Below are 21,316 nucleotides of genomic sequence, written 5' to 3'. Positions count from 1 at the left end.
AGTGTTTTTTTTTTTTTCTCAAGATAAAGAGTCTTTCTCTGACCTGTTTTCACATGCTGAAATGGGGGGAAATGACCGTCAAGTATGATGCTTCTCAATCAACAATTGCCCTCTGTGGGGGATGGTATTTCAGAAATTCTTGGAAAAAATAAAGTTTGAAAAGTCATATCTAGACTTTTACACCAAAAAAAAAAAAAAAATCCTCTTGTTTTGATAACACAAATTACATCTATCTAAGCTTGCTAAAATCAGAGCCAGGGAGGATAAGCAGAGAAAAGGTTGTGCTAATACTTGGTGTTGCTTACCTATTTTCTCCTCCTTCCTTAGTAAAAGCTTTTTCTTTCCCGTGGCAACATCCCCAGACAATGAAACACAATGAGCTCAAACCTCTCAGAACGCCTCTTCCCAGCCTCTCTTTCAGTGAGAAGTGGCCATGGAGGCAGTTCTGGCTGTTGGGGTCACTGCCGGGTGACTCTGGAAGGCCTGCGGCTGGCTGTGCGTCCTCTACCCAGCTTCCTGCCTTTATAATTGACACTGTGCGGGGAGCTTCTGATGCCTTCCTGTGACCTCCTGGGGTAGCTCCGAAGGCAAGGATGAAAGACCCTGGCTTTTCCATAACACTTTCAAGTTGCTAAATTTCAGAAAAACAGGTCTTCAATATGTAATATTTGGGACTTACCCTAAAAAGTTATTTATAGTTTATCTGAAATTCAAATTTAACTGTATGCCCTCTAATTTTCTTTTTGTTTTTTTTCCCCCTAAATCTGACAACGCTAACCCTAACCCTAACTCTAACCCATAATTCTTGGTTATGTAAAAATAATAAACCCCAGTAAGCTACTATTAGTCAAGTAACACGTTGCTTGCATGTGAACTCATTCCTGACATAGTAGTAATTTATAACAAGTACCCAACATTTATTGTGTTCATTATGTGCCAGACACTGTGCTAGTTAGCAGGGGTGTGTTTGTAATTAAGTCACAGAGGTAGGTCCTGCCTTCAAGCAGCTTGCAGTCTAGCTGGAGAGACAGCCACTAAATGAGTGATTCTGTAAGCAGCAGTATAACTACAATTGTGATTAACGCTTTGAATGAAAAGTAGACCTTTGAGAGCACCTATGAGGGCGGGGCAAGGAGGAGGGAATCCTCTGAGAAGCAGCATCTTCTGAAGGAGGAGGAGTTAGCAGACTAATTGGAGGGAATGGTTGCAGAAGTTTGCTCTAAGTATCGGGAGCAGCACATGAGCCCGCTGTGAAGCAGGAAGGGTCCTGGTAAGTTTGAGGAGAGGAGCTCCCAATGGCTGAACAGCAGTGGGTTGAGTGACTGGAAATGAGGGTAGAGAGGCACTCATAAGCTAGATCAGGGAATGTCTTGGGGGCCATATGAAGGATTGTGAACTTTATCCTTACTCTCCACTAAACCCACACTAAGCACTGTTGATATCTATCCCCTTCTTATAAAGAGGAAGTATAGACTTTAAATGGTTTGATCAAAGACATATAGCTATTAAAAGGATGAACTTAATTTGAGCCCAGATTTTTTTTTTTTTTCAGTGTGTGTGACCAAAAAACCCCCTAGTCATCGGTGAGTGTAAGCTAGTTACAAATTTCTAAGTTCTGAGTGCTGATCAGATGAGTCTGTAGAGAATGTTTAAAGTCAATGTAAGAATATATTTTATATTTGTAAAGACTGAGAGCGTGTGAGCAATCTATCTATTATTAATAAATAACAAGTTGATCACTAATTTAACTTCCAGCATTGAATGAGGCCTCAAAAAAAATGATACGATTATACAGATCTCCCGTTGTGTTTTTCAATGAAAGCTCCCCTGTATTACGTATCACTGAAGTGACTGTAACTTATTTCTGTTATTTTAGACCAACGGTTTGACAAAAACAAAATAAAACATGCACATAAAAACCTTATTTGTAACAAAGTCTCAACGTAAGTGACACAAATGATTCAGTGGTTTCAGACATATAAAAAACAGTAACAGCGGCAACAAGGACAAAACACAAAAAAGACACTGTTGGCAAACTGTTGATTTATTCAATATGATTACCAATATGACTACTCCTGGTAATCCCTTTATTTGCAGGAGGTGGGCATTGGTATGGGATGGTAACCAATATTTTTAAAAAATTAAAAATAGAGAAATATCAAGAGTACATTGTATGTGAGGTAAATATTTTATAATTCTTGATATGATACACGCAACACATATAGATACATACACACAAACACACACATCAATAGATTACATATATACTGGATAGTGATCTATATCTTATTCCTTACTCCGGGTCCCATTCAGAAGAGTTTGACAATCACTGGTCTAGAGAAACTGATTCACTCTTTGTGGGCTATGCTGTGTCTTGTACTTCCTGGAGTGAGAACGAAGTTAAAGTAAATTCCTGTCCATTGTCATGGATAACTACTCACTTTTCCATGTGTTAAGGAAATCATGTGTGATAGAACAAACAGAGAAACAAATAAACAAAACAACAGGCTGTCATCATACCGAAGTACACATTGTATCTTGGTTAAGGTTCTTGCATAGCTTCCTTTGAATTTCCTAATTCACTCCAGGAAGGATTCAGTGCATTCCAACTCTACGCTGTCACTTGCGGACCTGGGGAATAATTATAAATAGAAAAGAAATTAATGGAGAATTCCAATAGTCATTTTATTAAATCTTCACACTAACATCTAAGGATGTTAAGATTACAGGGATTGTGGGGCAAGAAATGCTGGTTTTCTGTAAAGAACTAAATAGAGTCCAAGTCTCATTCATTTAATCCTTGTGTTAAATTTAAGCCTATTTTCAGCTATCAGATATCCAATATCATCTGCAATTGATATAATAATCCTTGACTTCAAAGAATGAAATAATTTGAGAACTAGAAGAAAAACACAAAAGGTGGCTGGTACAGTAGAATTCTTGTTTTGGAATGTTATCCTTGGTTTGAGGAAAGAAGTATTCTTACCTTCAATCTTTATTTTTTTTATATTTTTTATTTATTTAAAGTAAGGAAGCCTTGCTGAATACTTAGTGACCTTGGCTTAGAAACTCAGTGATAAGCCTACCGCATTCTTATTACATATCTCATGCTGGAAAAGCACACCTATTTTAGGATACTATTTCATCTTTGAAGCATGTAAAATATAAAAATGATGATACTCTTTGACCAAGCAAGTGCTACTTCTGAAAAATTTGAATTCAAGAAGAAGAAAACCAGTAATTTGTGCAGATATTTTTACCGCATGTTATTTGTCAATGTAAAAAGCTTTCTAACAACACAAAATATCCAACAATTGGGAAATGGTTCAATAATTTTGTTAATTTGGATATTATACTATATAATTATACTACTATTACTTTGTAACTGGAAACTATTTTAAACTCAATATAGAAAAATATCCCAAATTCATTTTATTAAATTTTTATTTTACAATGTTTGTTCCTTTGATTTGACATCTTTCTTCTGTAGTAAGATGTCACTGTCAGGTCTTATAATTCACTTTTAACGAGCAAAACAGAACTCAGCCTTGAATCCTTCAACTGGGAGAACTATTTAGTCTTATTCAGTTTCATTACATAATGGACTCTATAAAGCTTATTAAATATTAAATACTAATTTAAAAACAAAAGTAAGCATGGCAATTAACTACATAAACCATGTAACCATATAAAAGACTGATGGGAATAGCAAAAACATTGGATATGTACTTATCAAAATGTTAACAGTGATGATTGGTGGGAATATAGGTGATTATTTTCTCCCTAAAAGATTAAAAATTTAAAAAAATTATTATGTTTTTATAATGAGATGAAAATAAACATTTAATTTAAAGGGAGTCTGAATGTTCCTGGTAGCTAGGGCCGCCTTGTCACAGGGAGAATAGGTGATGGTTAGATTTTGCCTCAAAGTCTGGATTTAAATAAGGATTAAACATATAACTTTATAAACTTACTCTCCTGGGTTATTTGTTTCATTAATAATTAAATTCAATCTTTGTTGTTTGCCTTTCATTATTATTCCTTAATCACAATTATGATTCCATATGCTTAGAATAGAAAATTAGTTAAACAGTTTATGAGATGCTATCAGAAGCTGGAGGTGTAGTCGACTGAAACATTGGAAAGGTCTCCTGGCTAGCCCAGACCCATACTGAGGGTTAAACCAGGCTATGCTGAGGATCTCTCCAGGCTGGCTTTGGCAGGTACTGTGGTTGAAAGAACTGGGAAATGTGATGTGTCATAAATAATGCAGTAACTTATTTATGCAACTGGAAAAAATGAACATAGATCTTGGAGGTAGGAAAAGCTGATCTTCTTTGGATTTTACGTCTTTTCTAACATTTTGCTATTATTTTATTTTTCTTTTTAAGCTTTATGCAATATCTTGAACACAAGGAAGATAGCCTTACAAAGGAATACTTCCTTGCAAACCTCTAGGATGTAGGCAAGGAAAGAGGAGGGTGTCACACACATAGAAATGTACTTTGCTGTGGGCTTTCAGCCCTCATCAAAACATGCCAGCTATTCTTGGGCCTTGGACCAGATAGCACAAGCTGGTACTTGGTATGGAATTAGGTGCAATTTGCCTGAGCTACACGATCAAGGCTCCTTCATTTTTTTATAAATAAATAAATAAACAAATTTATTTAGTTGCGGCGAGTGGGGGCTACTCTTCGTTGCGGTGCGCGGGCTTCTTATTGCGGTGGCTTCTCTTGTCGCGCAGCACGGGCCCTAGGCGCGCGGTCTTCAGCAGTTGTGGCACGAGGGCTCTAGAGTGCAGGCTCACTTGCGGCTCAGGGACTTAGTTAAGGCTCAGGGGCTTAGTTGCTCCGCGGCATATGGGATCTTCCCAGACCGGGGATCGAACCCACGACCCCTGCACTGGCAGGCGGATTCTTAACCACTGTGCTACCAGGGAAGTCCCGAGGCTCCTTTACTTTTATCAGCAGGTGGATCATAAGGGCAAACTTCAGCGTGTGACTTGGTCATTAAAGGAAAATTGGACCCAAGCATTAGCCATTATTGAGAGGATGGAAAGGTACAGATGTCCAACTGCTGAAACACCCAATAAGTATCTTATCAAGGTCAGCAAGGAAGCCAATAACTCTCAAGAGAAGTGGCTCTGGCTCAGGTGCTATCGTTTACAAAGGCTGAGCCCCTGTCTTCACCCTACACTCTGTATCCACTTATGCTGGTGCCTGAGCTTCATCATGGGAGGCCTATCAGAGTAACAGATGGCAGGGGTGAGCAGGCATACCTGAGCAGGCAAGGATTTTTTTTTTTTTAAACATCTTTATTGGAGTATAATTGCTTTACAATCGTGTGTTAGTTTCTGCTTTATAACAAAGTGAATCAGCTCCTGGCAAGGATTTTAAGTTCCACTTAAAGGAAGAAATTTTAATATGGTCCTGAAATTTCTTTAAATAGGTTCATGTCTACATGAAGGGCTGATCCTGAAATTGGGAATGTGTCAGGATCAATGAGCTGCCTGGCTGGGCGTCTCTGCTAGTCAGATAGGAATTTACTGAGGGCATAGGAAATCTAATGCTTATTGAGAGATTTTGAGATTTGGACTGGGGGATTTGTTTCTCACCAAAAGAGCATGTAATATTCTTCACTGCCAAACTGGCTCATACGTCATCTCTTGAGCCAGCTGATGACTGCATTTTGTATGTTAGCCATGAAAACCCTTTTAGTTCAAACAGTTCCAATGAAACAGCTAGATCTATAGTTTTGTTTTCCCAGCACACTTTGTCATCTTTCTTCTGGTTTCTACCTCCTGCCCTGCTTTCCCTTGGGGAATTTCTCCCCTTAAGTCAGGAGGTCTTAGGAGAGGTACTCAATTACAAGATGAGTACATGATCCAGTCCTAGCCAATCAGAATAAACCATCTCCTCAGGCATAGTGACTGGTTTAGCAAAAGTTATGTGACCCAAGCAGGACCAATCAAAATCTTTCCTGGGACTTTTCCACTGGGCTAAAGTGGAAAACTGCTTTAAAAAATGTTCAAAATAAAGAATTTTAAACATATGCAAAACGAGTGAGAATAATATATAGACCCCCTGTACTCAACACCCAGCTTCAACATTTATCAACTCATAGACAATCTTGAAAAAGAATAAACTGTCTTTTTACTGGGGCTGTTGGACCTAGGAGGATGGTGTGGCCAAAGGACATCATATCTGTCAGTGGAGACAGACTGACTTCAAAATATACCCAAACAGAAAATGAAATTGAGGCAAAACCATGAGGACCCCATATGAGCTCCTTAATACAGGTGAGCATGAAGCCACTGCCACTCCTGTACTTTATTTCTGCTTAAGCCAGATTTAGGAGGATTTCTGTCCCTTGCAAAATGTATTGTCTGATATGAAAACCTTGAAGAAACACTCAGTGATTAAAAAATTAATTAAAAAAAATTAATTAAAAAAAAATTTTGTTTATTTTGGGAAATAGAATTTATGAGAAATCTTTAGGAGGAATAAATGAGAAAGGGAACTTTATACATATTAAAAGAAGATCACCAGCATTTTAACTTCACTAGACTCAAAGGATAATTTCAGTCCCATTGAAATAACAGCCATCTACTAAAAATTTTAAACTAAATAACATAAATATCATTAAGAGATATAACAAAGGGTGAATATTTTCACCCTTAAAAAAAACCTCACAAAGTAATCAAGTCCCTAGACCCATTCAGAGTGTCTGATTCTGTACTATCTTCAAAGCAATGCATGAATAGATACAATCACTCCTACATTAGCTGTCTGGTATACCATTCTTGGGTATGTAATGAACTATTTCTCCTGGCTGCTCCTTAACAATCCACTTTGATTGGACAATACTTACACTTTTGCTTTGCTAGTTCTTGTATTAGGTCTTCATACACTTGTGAAAAGAGGTCCTCTTCAGATTTTGTTCCATCTAGGTAAACTGAGAAGGGGGAAAAGAGAGCAGTTTAAATGCTAACAGGCTTATTAATACAGGATGCTTACTCTGGCACTTGGCATCTCTTGAGAACACCAATAGGTTTAACCAAAGAACCCAGGAACATAACTTAAAAAGAAATTAATAGCCATTAAAGAGAGAAGTATATCATAGACAGGTACAACAGGTAAGAAATTTTGATTTATTGCAGAGAAAATTCAAACTAGCTGATGTGAAAATTTAAAAAGAAAGAAACAGAGTTAAGTGGCACTGTGCATATGGTACTTTAGGAGCACTGAAGAGGTCCCTTCTCAAAACAATCATTTATGGAATTCCCCAGCAGTCCACTGGTTAGGACTCCAGGTTCAATCCTGGTCCGGGAACTAAGCTCCCACAAGCTGTACAGCATGGCAAAAAAAAAAAAAAAAAAGAAAGAAAGAAAAAGAAACCACTTAAGGGAGTAGTTCTTGAGCTTACTTATACATCAGGATCACCTGTGAGGCTTCTTAAACCATGCAGGGGGTCTGAGTTCACATGTGTACTGAATCTGAATTCTCCAGGCCCATGAGATATATATTTTTAACAAAACTGGCATAGTCAGTTTGGGATAAAAAGCAGAAGCTACGTAGGTTAAAGGAAAGAAAGGGCCTTCTAGTCAGAAAACTGCAGAGGTTAGGGAGGTAGGAGAATTTTGCCTGTTAAGGAAAAGATGCTCAGTTTGGAAAGGCTAGAATGTGGGGAGGCAGGAACAGTATAGAGATGAGATTTTAGAGCTGTGCCTTAGTCCTTAGTGGCCTTGAGGTCTGGCTGTTTGGATTTTATACTGAAGGGCTGGAGACTCTTTGAAGGTATTTAAGCAAGGTAGGAGCATGGCTGGATTTGCATTTTAGATGGAGAGAGAGAGGGGTAGTAAGAAGACATCCCTGCAACCAACGGTCCATGTTGGGAGTGCTGTGGCCAGAATGTCATGAGAGGCTCTGTGGATGGGGAAGAGGGGTTGAACTGGACTGAAGAAGGGATCATAATAGCCGCCAGATCATGGGGAGGCCCTGTGTGCTTTCTGTAGCTACCAAAGAGGCCACGAGGCTTCTCACAATATGCGCAACTCCCTTTATTCTGAAAAGATACGTCAGTTTTGATTGCTCTACCCCATCCAAAACCCTTCTCTCTCCAGCCTCCTGCATCTTCTCCACGTGGTACTCTATATCCCAAGATCTGTTCTTGGCCCAGGTCCATAGATCCAGATATTTATTTCTAAATCACTGCTTTAAGTCCCTCAAGCATCTCAACTTCATTATGTGCGAAACAGACTCGCATTCCTCCTTGCAAATCTGCGACTCCTTCACTTTTTCCTATTTTCTGAAATAATGCCTGCCAATTCCTGAGCTGTTGTCCTTGCCACCTCAGTTGCCTGCACCCTCCATGTCTATCCTATCACGCAGTTCTTCTGAGTACATATGTCCAATATTGCACCCTCTACATCTACCCTTCACATAGCCAGAGGGATCTTACTAAAACAAACATTTTATATCTACCATATCTTTGTATAAAGCCTCTCTGTACAGGGCTTCCCACTTTCCTTAGGATAATGACCTAAGTCCTTAACTGGTCTCTGGCCTTGCAGGGTTTGGACCCTTCCTGTATCAGCAACATCACCTCTTGCCTTGGCTTTCTCTACCACAACCTTCCTTCTGGTGCCCCTTGGTCTTTTCATGCACCATACCCACCATCTGGGGTGACCTCCTATCTCCCCAAGTTACCTCCCTTTGTCCAGTTATATCTATCATCTCGTTTAAATATGGCTTCCTCAAGGAAGCCTTCCCGGATTGCTGAGACTTGGGCGGTCCCCCTGAAGCTCAGTGTCACAGTACTCAGCACAGCTAAAAAGGATAATCTTGTGCGTCATCCATTTAACATCCATTTTCCTGATAGAATGCTGGTTCATAAGAGTAGACACTGAGTCTGCCTTATTTCCCTTGATATCACCAGGGCAGTGCCTTGTACATGGAAGGCATTCAATCAATATTTGCTGAATGAATGACCATCTAGAAGTTGACAAACTTTCACAAGAGCCATAGAGAAACAGAAGGCAGGAGAGCCAGCGTGGAAAAGGGGGAGCCCAGAGCGTTCTAGCTTAAAGTGTCCTTTTATAATCTAATACATGAGAAAAATGCCTTCTAAAGTCCTTTCTTTTGTGTACGTTGAGGCAATGACAAGTAAAAAGCCTTCCGCGGAGGGAAGAAAAGGCACTTACCGATTTCCCATGAGATGTTCTCCATTTCTTTTCTGTGCTTTAGATACATGGGCCACACGTGGCTCTCAAAGTACCCTGGGGTGTCTGGAGGCTCGTAGATCCTTGTACTATCAAAATACGTAGGAAACTTTACGTTGACATAAACACAACTGATAAAGTAAAATAATGGTCAGGACAACGGGGAAATTACTCAGAGACTGAGTCTAAACAGGATTACGACTACACTTTTTAGACTCAATGCCAGTTACAAAGACAACACCCAATGGATTTAGTCCCCTGATCTGAAAAATGAACTCTAATTCACTACCATTCATAATTATTTTCCCCCCTCTAGTGATTTATAAAAGAATTGAGAGACAAATGTTAATGTAAATAATGATAGAGATACTGAGATGTTGTCGTAAGCTTTAAACTAATCGGTGTTCTCTGTGGCTGTAGCAGAATGCAGGCCCCCTAATTTAAAACCATAATCAACATGGGATTGCTTCATATGAGGATTTAGGAAAGATGAGCCAAAGAGCTTGTACGAGAGCCTTTTCTTAGAAAAGTAATTTGCATTACTCCATGTGGGTGACCATTTATGGAAAAAGGTCTTGCTTGAGGCTTCTCTTGCTTGAAAAATGACATATACACATTGCTCAATAATGCTGTTTCCTTGTTTTTCCTAAAGTTTGTCTTTTGAATTACAATCCACAAAGGCAATTTCAAAACTTACCTCCTCCTCCTCTTACATTCTTCATACGGAATGGTCAGAAAATAGCTTCTATTCCATATAGTGTCGAGGGGCCTAAATTAACAGCATATTTAGTGCACAGGTTTTTTTTCCCATTCATTCAGAGTCAATATTAGAGTGGGGAATGCTTACTTATAATTATAGAGAAGGAAACCTTCGATAATTAAGATGGGAATTTCCTCAGTGTTTCCCCTGTCTCTTGATGCCAGAGGGTGTGCTGCGCTTTCCATCCAGCGGGAAATGGCGGACATCATTTCCTCCATGTTAAGTGCTTCAAGCACTTCAAACAAACACAAAAATATGAAATCAATACAACAAAAGTTTTACGCTGTGGCTTTTTATGATGAGTACAGCCAGTGGTCTATAAATATATAAAATAACACTATTTTATTTACCCTTCAAAACACCTAATTAGGGACCTTCCTGGTGGTCCAGTGGTTAAGAATCTGCCTTCCAATGCAGGGGACACGGGTTCGATCCCTGGTCTGGGAACTAAGATCCCACATGCTGCGGGGCAACTGAGTCTGAGCGCTCTAGAGCCTGCGCGCCACAACCAGAGAGCTCACGTGCCACAACTACTGAGTCCACGTGCTCTAACTAGAGAGGAGCCCACATACCACAACTACACAACTAGAGAGAAGCCCACGCACCACAATGCAGAGCCTGTGCACCGCAACTAAGAGCCTGTGCGCCGCAGCTAAGACTAAAAAAACACCAAATTAACAAATGTTTTAGACAAAAAATATAAACTCTAATATTGATAAAGTGGTATGCTTGATATATTTTCATTCTGGAAAATTTTATTTATCTATTTATTTATTTTTGGCTGCATTGGGTCTTTGTTGCTGCACGTGGGCTTTCACTAGCTGCTGCGAGCAGGGACTACTCTGTTGTGGTGCGTGGGCGTCTCATCGCAGTGGCTTCTGTTGTTGCGGAGCACGGGCTCTAGGCGTGCAGGCTTCAGTAGTTGTGGCTCTTGGGCTCTAGAGCGCAGGCTCAGTAGTTGTGGCGCACAGGCTTAGTTGCTCCGCGGCATGTGGGATCTTCCCGGACCACGGCTCAAACCTGCGTCCCCTGCATTGGCAGGCAGATTCTTAACCACTGCACCACCAGGAAACTCCTGGAAAATTTTAAACATATACAGAAGTAGAGCATAGAGTACAATGAACTCCCATGTCCCCATTACCAGCTTTGACAATTATAAACTCATTGCTTTATTTATAACTTCTATTCCCCCTTGACTATATAAAAGTTTAACATTTTTGGATAACAAAATATTTATAAATTAGTTTGAAAGATATGACACACTGGTGAAAATACCTGCAATGTATTTGGCAAAGAATGGATATCTTTAATATATAAAGAGCTCTTACAGATAAATAAGAGGAGGAAAATCATTAAAAGAATTTACAAAGGATACAAGTATGTCACATTCAAATTCTAAAATGTGCATACTTTTAGAGTTTACAGTTGTTAATGCTAGAAAAGTACCCTATAACAGTGATTCTCAAAGCATGTTATCTACACTAGCAGCATCAGCATCATCTGAGAACTTATTAGAAATGCAAATTCTCAGCCCCACTCCAGAATGACTGAACTGAGCCATCTGTTCTTAAAGGTTTTTTAGTGGAAGGTTTTAAAATTATGAATTAATTCATTTAAAAGATATAGAGCTATTAAGATTTTCTCTTTTTTTCTGGTGTTTGTTTTGGTTAATTTGCATTTGGTAAGACTGTCAATTTCATTTAAGTTTTCAAATTTATTTAAATAAAATTCTTCATAATGTCCTCATCTTTTTAATGTTTGCAGGATTTGTAGTGATATTAACCTTTTTGGTTTTGATATATGTAATTTGTGCCTTCTCTTTTTTTTTATTGATCAGTCTTATTTAATTTTTTTGAGGAGCACTCAGATTCTTCAATCTGTAGGTCTATGTCTTATGCCAAATATGAGATGTTTTACATCATTACTTATTTGAATACTGTTTCAGCACCACTCCTCCTCTCCTTCTGAGCTTCCAATGATATAAATGTTAGATCTTTCATTATTGTCCCACATTTCTGTTCATTTTTTTTTTTTTTTTGCCTGCTTTGTGTCTTCATTGCTGCACACGGGCTTTCTCTGGTTGCGGCAAGTGGGGGCTACTATTCATTGTGGTACACAGGATTCTTATTGTGGTAGCTTCTCTTGTTGCAGAGCACAGGCTCTAGGTGCATGGGCTTCAGTAGTTGCAGCATGCAGGCTCAGTAGTTGCAGCATACAGGCCCTAGAGCACGTGAGCTTCAGTAGTTGTGGCACATGGGCTCAGTAGTTGCAGTGTGAGGGTTCTAGGGCATGTAGGCTTCAGTAGTTGTGACGTGTGGGCTCAACAGTTGTGGCTCGCAGGCTCTAGAGAGCAGGCTCAGTAGTTGTGGTGCACGGACTTAGCTGCTCCACGGCATGTGGGACCTTCCCGAACCAAGGATTGAACCCTTGTAACCTGCACTGGCAGGTGGATTCTTAACCACTGCACCACCAGGGAAGTCCCTCTGTTCATTTCTTTTCAGTCTACTTTCTCTTGCTTGTTCAGATTGAATAATTTCTAATGTTCTGTCTTGAAGTTCACTGATTCTTTCCTCTGTCATATTTATACTGCTGTTACACCCATCCAGTGAGTTTTAAAATTTCAATTATTGTATCAGTTTTCAGTTCTAAAATTTCTATTTGGTTCTTTTTCACATCTTCTCTTTCTTTGTTAAGGCTTTCTAATTTTTCACTTGATTCAAGAATGGTCACAGGGCTTCCCTGGTGGCGCAGTGGTTGAGAGTCCGCCTGCCGAGGCAGGGGACATGGGTTCGTGCCCTGGTCCGGGAGGATCCCACGTGCCACGGAGCGGCTGGGCCCGTGAGCCATGGCCGCTAAGCCTGCGCGTCCACAGCCTGTGCTCCGCAATGGGAGAGGCCACAACAGTGAGAGGCCCGCGTACCAGAAAAAAAAAAAAAAAAAAAAAGAATGGTCACAAATGCTCACTGAAGCCTTTTTATGAATACTGCTTTAAAGTCCTTGTCAGAATTCCAGCATCTGTGTCCTCACAGTGTTAGTGTCTAATTGTCTTTTCTCATTCAAGTTGAAAGTTGCCTGGTTCTTAATATGACAAATGATTTTTAGTCTCATCCTGGAAATTTTGGGTATCATGCTATGAGGCTCTGGATCCTATTTAATCTTTTTTTTGCAGGCAGTGTCCCTGTTTAGGTGTAGTGTGCAAGTCCAGGTGGGGTGGATGTTCAGCTGCCTGCTGGGCCTCACCAATACTGAGGTGGGGGGTGACTGTGGGGGGAAAGAGGAAAGCATGCGGGTGTGGCTTCATTACAGCTCAGTGAGGATAGAAGTTCAGCTCTCAGGTGGGTCCTGCTGACAGTAGTTGACACTGCCTGGTTGAGGAAAGTGGAGTGCCAACTAGCACCACCTCACACTGCCTTATTCGGTCTCTTTGCTGCCAGGTAGGTGTGGAAGTTCAGCTCCGTTTGGCACCACTGATATGATCCCTATGACGATGTGGGAAGCCAACTCACCGTACCTTGCTGGTGCTGATGGGTCCAAAAGTCTAGCCCTCCACTAGGCCCTGCTAACACCATGAGGGGAAGTTGGCTTTTCCTTTTGTTTGCCTACAGTAAGGTGGATATTAACAAATTAATTTTCTATTCTGTTAGGCCACCCTTTTCCTAGTGCTTTGACTATAGGGAACAGGTTTCTTGGGAATTTGGGGTTGTACCTATTGATGGTTCCATGTTGTACACTTCTCCATCACCAGTCACCCCCTTCCAGATATATGAGAGACAGACAAAAAACAAAAATCAAACAGGAAACTCACAGCTATGTCATTCCTCAAGATCCAAAGCCCCCAGTCAGTCTTCTCTCTTCATCTTTCAGAGTTTTTCCTTTTTGTTGTATTCCATCCGTGGTTTTTAGTTATAAGAGGGAGGAATAGCAAGGAATGGGGCCAAGCCATCTTGGCTGGAACCAGAAGTACCATCAGTTTTAATGTATTTCCACTATCATTCAGTTAAAAATATTTTCTAATTTTCATTGTGATTTATTCTGTGACCCATGGGATATACAGAAGTGTTTTGCTTCAGATCAAATGTGATGATGTCTGGAATTTGCTTCAAAATAATATAGAAGGAGCAGGAGGGTGAGGGTATGGATGAAATATAATTGGCCAAGAGTTCATCATTTTAAAAGCAGGATGGTGAATTCATGAGAGTTCATTATACTTTTCCGCCTTTCTTTGTATATGTTTAAAATTTTGCATAAGAAAAAGTTTTTAAGAATCAGACAAAAGGTACTGATTAATTTTCAAACACTTGGGAATTTACTATTTACTCTTTTGCTATTGATTTCTAATTCAGTTCTCTGTGATTAGAAGATATCTCTATATTACTTCAATACCTTGAAATGTATTAGGATTTGTTCCATGTCCTTGTGTATGCCTTCCATTTTGGTTAATGTTCCATGCATTCTTGCAGAAAAAAATGTGTATTCTGCTGTTGTTGGGTACATGTTCTATATATGTTAGTTTGGTCAAGTTTGTTGTGTTGTTCAAATCTGTTAGACTCATAATTTTTGTCACTTTGTTCCATAAGTTACTGAGAAAATTGTATTAAAGTCTCCCACAATACTTATAGATTTGTCTATTTGTCCTCTTAGTTTTGTCAGTTTTTGCTTAATGTATTTTGAGGTCATTATTATTAAGTGCATACAAATTTTAGATTTTTTATATTCCAGTTGAATTGATTCATTGAGCTCTCTTTATCTCTAGTAATACTCTTTGCCTTACATTTTACTTTGTCTGATATTAGTACAGTTATACTAATTTTCTTTCAGTAGGTATTTGCATGGTATATCTTTTTCTAGCCTTTTACTATTTACTTTTCTATATCCTAATGTTTAAATATATCTCTTATAAGGAGCTTATAGTTGACTTTTTAAAAAAATCCAGTCTGACAACTTTTGAGTATTTCATTTTAGTTAATTTAACTTAATATAGCTACTGATATGTTTGATTTAAGCTATCATTTTACTATCATCTTCTATTTTCCCACCATCCTTTGATATTTTAGTTCTGTTTTTTACTTCTTTTGCATTTACCAGCTATATTTTAATGATTCTACCTACTTATAAATGTGATAGCTATATATTTTATTACTATTGTTATTATTTTTAAAAATATTTATTTCATTTATTTGCGGCAGGCGTGCTCCTTAGTTGCGGCAGGTGAGCTCCTTAGTTGTGGTGTGCAAACTCTTAGTTGAGGCATGCATGTGGGATCTATTTCCCTGAGCAGGGAACGAACCCGGGCCCCCTGTGTTGGAAGTGCGGGGTCTTAACCACTGTGCCACCAGGGAAGTACTGATAGCTATATACTTTAAAACTACTGTTTTGGTAGTTATCACAAAGATTTCAACATTACCTTGACTTACCTTAAATTTGTACATTTACCTAAAAGTTCAGATTTCTCCTTAAGACAGATTCCTGGAAGTGGGACACCTGAACACATGGCATGAATATTTTACTGTCTTTAGGACATGTGCTCAACCTCCTTTCCAGAAAAGGTTTTTGTTTTATTTGGCCTATGCCATTACTAATTATTAATCTTTTAAAAATCTGTTTATTAGGTAAGTGAGGAAAAAATAAGTTATAATTCTTTGACTACTTTTCTTTTTCAAATTTTAAAAAAAATTTGGCCACACTGTGCAGTATGCGAGATCTTAGTTCCCCAACCAGGGATCGAACCCGGGCACTGGCAGTGAAAGCACCAAGTCCTAATCACTGGACCGCCAGAGAATTTCCTTGACTACTTTTTTTTTTTTGCTGTTACACGGGCCTCTCACCGTTGTGGCCTCTCCCGCTGCGCAGCACAGGCTCCGGACGCGCAGGCTCAGTAGCCATGGCTCACGGGCCCAGCCGCTCCGCAGCACGTGGGATCCTCCCGGACCGGGGCACGAACCCGTGTCCCCTGCATCGGCAGGCGGACTCTCAACCATTGCGCCACCAGGGAAGCCCCCCTTGACTACTGTTGAGGTTGACTTTTTATTGTACATTCATTAATCATATAACCTTTTGCTTCTGTGAATAATTATTCACATCATTGGACATTTTTCAATTGGGATATTAGTGTTTTTCTTATCAGTTTGTAAGAACTTATTTAGATTAGGAATAATTCTTCGTCAATTGTTGAAAACCGTTTTTCCTTGTTTAACTCTTACTTTGTAATAATCTTCCTTAATAACGTTTAGAAAAGGGGGAGAGAAGAAAAAAATATCCTAGCTGCAGCTCAAGACACAAGAATAGATAGCCAGTCAAGGATTTTGCCTCTTTTAAAACTATCATGTTTCTGTAAGAACTGATTACACAACATTTTTCCTCCAAGGTATTCAAAGTTAAAAATAAAGAACAAATTTTATGGCTCTTTAAGAGAGCTCTCTCTATTGCTAGTTTGCATAAGCACTCAATGATCATCTTGTTAATTATAAATGTTGATAAGACCATTAAATATAGTGTACTAGTATGACATTCCTTTGCAGGTCTATATAGATGTTTTTCTGATGGACTTTACTCCGCTGGCTTCAAAGCAGTGTTAGACTGGGCAAAAGGGTAAAGTGAATCCATCTAAAAAATATTCACTATTCTTTTTGAGCAGTGAAAAGACTCAGTACCTTGGTCACTGAGAAAGTAAGCTCAGAAGATAAAGAGCCCTAAAGTTCGCTACAAGCAAGAGGAGTAGACTAACAGAGACCCACCTTACCCCACCTTCAAAAGAAAAATTTATTTTCCAATGTTTTCAGTTTTAACTATAAAAGTGGGGAAAAGGTTTCATTTATTTAAATAGCTGAACATAAATCAGAAACCCTTACAAAAGCATGCTTAAAGTACAGCAACATAATTTAAACTTATTTTGAGACTCTCTTCAGAGATAGCAAAGTTATTTGGGTTTGAAAAAGGAAACAAACATTATCGCATAATGTTTTGTAAGCTCATCTACTTACCATCATACTGAAGAAATCCATTTTCATCTGTCTCTATCTCAGACTCTGGCTGGAAAAATAATAAAGTACCCATAAAAACTGTGCAGTGCAGAAATAATGCAATCATAGAATGAAGAGTTGATAAACCTTTATTTTAACAAATGCTTTGGGTGGTGAGGATAAATAAAATCAAAGATTAGCTCCCATAAGTGTGCCATCTAGTGGAGAACTAACGCTACTGCATTGAGCCTCCCTTCACTACAAAAGCACAATCACTCAGCAAATGCTTTTGGATGTAATTCAATTAACTTTGCTACTATGACTTCTTTTGGTTAAATAAATTATCTGAGAAGTTTTACAGATACCTTAAAGAAATTATCCTGAGATATGATACTGCAGTTTGGAAGGCGTTTCTGCAAATTCTTAGCCAGTGTTGTCTTTCCACCATTTGTCACACTGAACAACAACAAAAAAAGAAAACAAAGTAAGAAGATACCAAGAAGGAAGATGCATTAAAAGAACATAAAACATTTTAAATTGATCTTAGAAAAAGGATATTTAAAACAATATGTAATATCTAAGAAAAAAATATTTCTTTCATAGATAGGACTTTGTTGGCAAAAATCATAGGCTCAAGCAGGTCTGATGCAACAAATGATAAGAAATAAGCTGGAAAGGATGGAGCAGAAAGGTAACTAATATTGGGCAAGTGAACTGCATAATACTAAGACTTAATTACAGCTATTGCATTGGAAGAAAAAGAATTTTTTGTCTATGCTGAAACATTCACAAGGTTCACATGCCACACAGAGAATATGAGTAGCACATTTTAGTGCAAGTATATAAAACTGCACGTGGTCACTGTGATTTTGTTTCAATGCACAGTGAAGAAAAATGGAGGAGTGGCTTATTACAAGCCCACCTATCATGACTTTTCACCTCCTTTGGAATGCCTCCTTTTCCCCAATCTCTCTCCACTTTGGCGCTGGTTGGGAGGTCCATTGTAGCTTATCACATCCTGTCAGTTACTTGTCCCCTCTGGCTGGACTGTGACATCAAGGAGAATGGTGACCCTGACCAACTCCTCTGTGTATGTATCCAGTTTTCCAGTACCCAGAACCATGCATAGTTGGGGGGGAAGCACTTCTCCACTCAGTCACTCAGAGAGTTTTTTTTTAAAACCTGGGGCTTATGTACTTCCAAAGAGTCTATGGACAGATTCAGGATCTTTGTGAACTTGAAAGATATTATATCTTTATTTTCAATAAATTCTAACAGAATTGTGGCATTTCCTTTAATTAAAATATAAGTCACAAGCAACAGTATTATTAATAGTACCTGTGGCTTTTTCACCAACAGAAATCACAGACAGGTATTTTCATATCATGTTGCACTTGGGGCAGACATCTTGAAGTATCATTGACACTCTATTACTTGAAATTTACAGCAGCTTTTAGACTCACCACAGGACACAGTTATTTAGTGAGTTAACAAAGAAGCATGTGTATCATAATGCTACAAATTTTCTTTTAAAAATATTTTTATAACTACATTATCATAATTGGTTTCCTTTGTATTTCTGTATTTTATTTTGTGCATTTAAAACCACTACTCAGAGAAAGCAAGACTTCATCATACCACCAAATGTCTACAGCACAAAAAACTTCTGACTGCACATGAACTGTGCTTATTCTGAGGTAAGATGAATTGCAGTATGTTTATAATCTAGAAAGAGGAAAGGAACTAATACTTATGCATCAAAATTGTTTATTGCATATAATTCAATTATTAGCCAAATATCTTACACCTACAAAGTATTAACAGAAGAAACTTGATTCACACTTTTTTTTTGTTGTTGTTGTTTTTTCTGTTTAACCTTAGATCACACAATTGGGTAGGATATGGGCAATCTCCTTAAAAATGGAAAAGTAGGTGGGTATTACCCTATGCATTGAGAAAATACTGTTATGAGAATTTTTTCCCCCTTTACCGAAAATGTCTATAATCCATGTTGAATGCCCATAGTTCGATTATTGAATTTTGGTTTAAAATACATAGTAAACAGGGAAAACTTTATTACAGTATGAGCAACCTGGCTAGAAAATGTATCATTTTCCAGACTTACCTCTTTAGTTAAGATCATGCAATTGAACCAACAGTAATTAGATCCCTTCTCACTGACTTAGCTAGAGCCAATGAGAAATAAGCACCCCATTTTTGTAGACTTGATAGAGATGGACCAGCTAGAAGGCAGTCCAGGTCAGAAAGATGAGGGAGGGGGAAAAGCATGTAACAAGTCTGAGCCTAGGACCTGTAATTAGACTGTCACCATCCAGGTCAGGTGACACCTTAAGACTCAACCCTTCTCCTTCAGCATGCTCATACCCACCATGCACCAGCAGGCTCACAGCTTCATGCATGTGCTCTCCAACCCTGGGGCCAGAGTGTCCAGACAGGAGCATGTTCTATCCTAGGGTCTAGGGAAGGAAATGGGGGACTCCTTGGGCCCACTTGCTCCTTTGTTCATAACACCCAAATAAATGCACAACTCCTAGTCCATTTGTTTTTTATGTGACAGGCGAAGAGAGGTCACTGTATTTGGAACATGGCATTTGGGAAGGGAGAAGTTAAAAAGGCTGTCTGTAATTACTCCAACAAGTGGAGAACCCATTCTGCAATCCATTTGCCCAAGGTAGATAATAATTTTCCCATTGTCCAGCTGAGGGAACTAAGGGTTGAAAAGCTGTATTCTCATAAAACTTGCTCAAGGTAACAACTAGCAAGTAATGGAGATGAGATACAAAGTCCAACTCTAACACCCATGGAGTTTACACTTTTTAACATTAAGGAACTTTGCGAGAATCTGATGAAAGTTATAAAATCTTTCCCCAGAAAAATGAACATCTTCACACATGCATTAAGTTTTCAGGAGGTTCATGGATGCCACTTGAATCCTCTAGAACCTTTACTATTCCTTGCAGTCTCAACTGAATATTTAGTTCATAGGGCAGCAAGTGGTAAGTACATGGGAGAGATACAGCACAGTGAGTTTGGAGGAAGGAAGGCAGGAACTGCAGCTGAGTGTGGCAGGGGCTTTGCAGAAGCAGCAGCACTAAAATGAAATCCTGACACTTGCTGAGGAAGAGACAATGAAGAGAGGCTTTCTTAGGAAGTTATGCATAGAACCAAATGCACGTGGCACGAAAGCATGACACAGGTTTCTAGACAGAGGGCATTATACTGGAATATTGAGATGAGGGGAATTTATTCACACACGTGCAGAATAGAAGTCGGATTGGATTCTGTAGTGGACCTGGTAGTGGCCTCCCCAGGTTCCACCCCTGTTTCCAAGGTCTGGTTGGGATTGACCCTGTTCTCAACTCCAGAGCAAGGGCCCCAATGGCCTAAACCAATCAAGGCAATTCCTCGCTTTTGCCACAGTAACTGTGGCTATGTGACCCAGGTGGTCCTGTCAAAAACCCTTGACCTAGGGGAAGCAAAGCACTTTTTTCCCCCTAGTGACAGGCTAAGGAGAAGCATGAGGTCCCAGGAGCTGCTAGTAGTCCCTTGAGACCAAAAAATGCAGCCAACTTTAGGATGAATCCAAAAGGAGGAAGACACAGAGAAGAGGCAGAGAGAAACGGAGTCTTTGGTGACACCACTAAGCTCCTGTATCAAATCTTTCCTGTACCCTGCCTATCTACCCACCCCGAAGCTAATACATTTTATTATTTTTGGATGGTCTTCATATATCAGGAAATTTAGACTGCATTTTAAATAACTGGGAACCACTGAATATTGTTCATCAGGTGAGAGAAAATTTAAAAATTCTGTATGAAGATTAAACTGGCAGAGGTATGCAGGGAAGATTGAGAGGAGGAGATTGGAATTAGGAAATGAGGGCTTGAATTAGGATGGTGGCAGTGAGTGTGGAAAGGAAAGGAGGGATGAGAAGCAACGCAGAGAAAAACTGAACTTGGTTCTGATTAGATGGGAGCAAGTCAAGGCAGAGTTCTGGCATTTAATTCATTCAATGTTACTTCTAATTGATTAATTAGAAGTAATTAATCTAATTAGTCTAATTAATTAATTAATTAGATTAATTAATTGTAGTTATGTAATGCAATAATACATTGATCTCCCCCAAATTATAAACCTTTAATTTCAATAGTCTTAAATATTTTATTAACTAGACTACACATAATGTGAAAGGACTCAGAAGAAAGACGAACATAATACACTAGCAAAACAAAAAAACAAATAATGTCCTTTTAAGTTGCTGTTGTCTTATTTGATTGCCCACTTCTTGGTACCATGGGTAGGGTGACCATAAAATTTAGGACACTTCTGAGACGGAGAGGGGTGAATGATGAATCA

At 39.0% G+C, this 21,316-nt stretch overlaps 1 protein-coding gene across 4 annotated transcripts in view; it reads right to left on the bottom strand.

Moving 5' to 3' along the window:
* Positions 1-2,057: 2,057 nt before the first annotated feature.
* Positions 2,058-21,316, bottom strand: part of NMRK1 (nicotinamide riboside kinase 1) — a 32,668-nt gene continuing 13,409 nt past the window's right edge. For all 4 annotated transcript variants that reach the window (XM_082843310.1, XM_082843311.1, XM_082843308.1 and 1 more), the window contains 7 exons: positions 17,305-17,395; positions 16,961-17,009; positions 10,068-10,215; positions 9,918-9,989; positions 9,203-9,309; positions 6,871-6,954; positions 2,058-2,631 (listed from right to left, as the gene is read on the bottom strand). In XM_082843310.1, coding sequence (XP_082699436.1) covers positions 2,612-2,631; positions 6,871-6,954; positions 9,203-9,309; positions 9,918-9,989; positions 10,068-10,215; positions 16,961-17,009; positions 17,305-17,395 — 571 coding nt within the window. In that variant the 3' untranslated portion in view covers positions 2,058-2,611. The remainder of the gene's footprint in view (positions 2,632-6,870; positions 6,955-9,202; positions 9,310-9,917; positions 9,990-10,067; positions 10,216-16,960; positions 17,010-17,304; positions 17,396-21,316) is intronic.

Source organism: Leucopleurus acutus, assembly GCF_964270905.1.
Source record: "Leucopleurus acutus genome assembly, chromosome: 7".
Lineage (NCBI taxonomy): Eukaryota > Metazoa > Chordata > Mammalia > Artiodactyla > Delphinidae > Leucopleurus > Leucopleurus acutus.
Note: the sequence above shows the minus strand (reverse complement) of the source record. Positions and strands in the feature narration are given on the sequence as shown.